Source organism: Atta colombica, unplaced genomic scaffold (genome assembly GCF_001594045.1).
Source record: "Atta colombica isolate Treedump-2 unplaced genomic scaffold, Acol1.0 scaffold225, whole genome shotgun sequence".
In the NCBI taxonomy this organism is placed as follows: domain Eukaryota; kingdom Metazoa; phylum Arthropoda; class Insecta; order Hymenoptera; family Formicidae; genus Atta; species Atta colombica.
The window spans coordinates 1,336,998-1,339,722 of record NW_017259322.1 but is presented as its reverse complement, the minus strand read 5'-3'; the positions used below and the strand labels follow the sequence as shown (position 1 = coordinate 1,339,722).

Genomic DNA, 2,725 nt, shown 5'->3' with positions numbered 1-2,725 from the left:
TGAATAATATAGCAAATATTATTAAATTAACCTCATATCATAAAAAATTAAAATTTTTATTTGATTTAATGAATATTATCAAGTCATTTGGTTATAATTACTGTACGATTTAACAACTACTATTAAAGTTATTATTAACAATTTGGTAACTACACTCAGAAAAAGACTATTGGCAATTATATAGATGATATTTATCTCATTTGTCTTCTATATAATTATATCTGAGCTTCGGTCATATAGACTTGATTATACAGAAAGCTCGACTAAATTTTATATGCTAGAAACGACCGGCAGTCCTGACTATTTTTAGACTCTTAGTTGCACCAAATAATCTAACAACTATTATAAAATTAATCAGTAAATCTTTTTTCATTTTGACAATAATTACATATTTACAAATAATTACAGATAATTAAATATTCATTAATATTAATGAATAATTTGGTTTTAAGTATCAAATTGGAGCAACTAAACGATAATTTTATTTTTCTAAATACATAGTAATTATTATTATCAATCAGTTAATTATTATTATTATGTTTGATGATACTAAATATTGCGCCAATCAACAAAACTTACTAACTATTACCAGACTTTTGTCTCAATGTATCTAACGCATAATAGACATATACATTATTTACATTATATATATATATATATATTTACAATTATATATTTACAAATATACATTAGAAGTATGATTGTTACAGCTAGCTCATATCATTAGTTCCTTGGGGAAGTTCCTTTTTTGACTTCTGGATCCAATCTTGTAGACGTGTTGAAATTTGCTGTATGGAACTTATTTGTTTCACAGTACATACAGGCGAACCGTAAAGGTGTAACCATTGTAACAACTTGGTGCAACATTCCACTATTTCGTTACATCCTGGTGGCAAGATACCAGGATAATTTTTTCTCGCCGTCTCCATATCGTCATCATTGTCATTATTATTTACAGTGTCAAACTTCACTGCTTTTACGCTTAAGGAAGGTGGTTCATATGGTTGATAAAGACCATTTATTACACTAGAAAGACTTTTATTTTTTCTGGATGTTTTTCTTTGAGGAACGTTTGTGACTGGATCACTGCTGCTAGTCGATGGCATGGCGATTTCATAATTCAATTGAGAGACATTCCCAGACGATTTTTCCATATTCGGTGATTGATTGTTCTGTGTTCTCGATGATGGTTTCGGGATGTCCATAGTTGACGTGAGTCCTGGGGCACTATGTTTCCTTTTATTCCCATTAAGTAATGCGTTATTAGTTTGTTGTTGCAGTTGTTGCAGTTGCTGTTGCTGTTGCAGTTGCTGTTGCAGTTGCTGTTGCTGTTGCAGTTGCAGTTGCAGTTGCTGTTGCTGTTGCAGTTGCTGTTGCAGTTGCTGTTGCTGTTTCAGTATATTCAGCGCAAACGTCGGACCGTGAGTCCTAGCAATTTCATTAATCAAATTTATAACATTCGCGTATCCAGGATAAGGAAAATATACCTCCTTCCCAAGTGAGTTTAAAAAGGCTGTTGCTACGGTCTTGTTTGCATCACTCGGTATATTATATAAGTTGTTAAATAAGGTGTCACTAACTACCGGTGCTCGAACTGATGAAATGTTATTGGCCATTGTGGTACCGGCAGAACTATTCTCAAGTTTGATTCTTTTGTGAGATGGACCGGCTTCAAACTCCTCAGTTCTCTCCGTAACTGCAGAAGTCGATAATCCCATTGTAGCTTGGGTCGTTGATGTCGATCTCGATGAAAAACCACCCACTGTACTATTGTTAGTATTATCAGAACTCGATGTCAAAATATGTTCGTAACCTGCCAAGGATGTTCCCGGCAGTGTCGTTCCCGAAGTTTTTATATTATTGACTTGCGACATTATTTTATCCTCTGCTTTACACCACCCTCTAAGGGTGGATTCTGGCACGCCGATGTCGCGTGCCACAGCAGCTTTGGATTCACCGTTATGAACCCTATTAATTGCATCTATTTTTTCTTGGGGCGTGAGAGTCACCCTCAACAGTCGCTTGCCCGCCTGTCGGGATTCGTTTCGCGGCATCGTACCTCTAGAACTCGTACTCGGCCCAGGATCGCTGTTTAAATCGTTTTCATATCTGCCAAATAACATGTAACTTTGACGATGATAATGGCTGTTGTTATGTTGACGTGTTGGTCTACGATCTCTTCGATCCGCAGATCCCCCCGAATCTGGGGAAAGATCCACGGCGAATTCTTGTTGTTGATCCAGTTTGCTGTTCTTATCGTCAACACTTGGACACTTAACACTATGTTCGCTGATTGTCTTTATCTTCTTTCACCAATATCAATTAATTTTCAAAGCACTATTTAAGAGTATATGGCACGCGCTTGATATCAGAAACCAGGAATAAGTTTGAAAAGTCAAATTATACGTTCTTTGTTACGGACACACAAAGTTTCTCTCCGAACGACGAATGCGATGATGACTGGTACGAACGCGGAGATTAGAACGGAACGATACGTACGCCGCGCTGCCGGTACGGAGTGTGGCGCCGACTCGCACAGTAAATAATACTGTGTGCAACGCGGTTACGCCATCGGAGCCGGTCGGGGGAGTAGTAGTACTCGTTCCTCCTCCGTGGAATAGCACATGCGCTCACAGAGAATAATAAAGTTTTATGAATGAAACAACTCGGTCGGTCGGGCGGCTACAACCACCACCTCCTCTCTCTCTCTCTCTCTCTCTCTCTC

At 37.8% G+C, this 2,725-nt stretch overlaps 1 protein-coding gene across 1 annotated transcript in view; it reads right to left on the bottom strand.

Moving 5' to 3' along the window:
• Nucleotides 1–710: 710 nt before the first annotated feature.
• Nucleotides 711–2,725, bottom strand: part of LOC108688068 (dual specificity protein kinase splA-like) — a 2,420-nt gene continuing 405 nt past the window's right edge. Inside the window, exon 2 of the mRNA XM_018194160.1 lies at nt 711–2,303. Coding sequence (XP_018049649.1) covers nt 711–2,303 — 1,593 coding nt within the window. The remainder of the gene's footprint in view (nt 2,304–2,725) is intronic.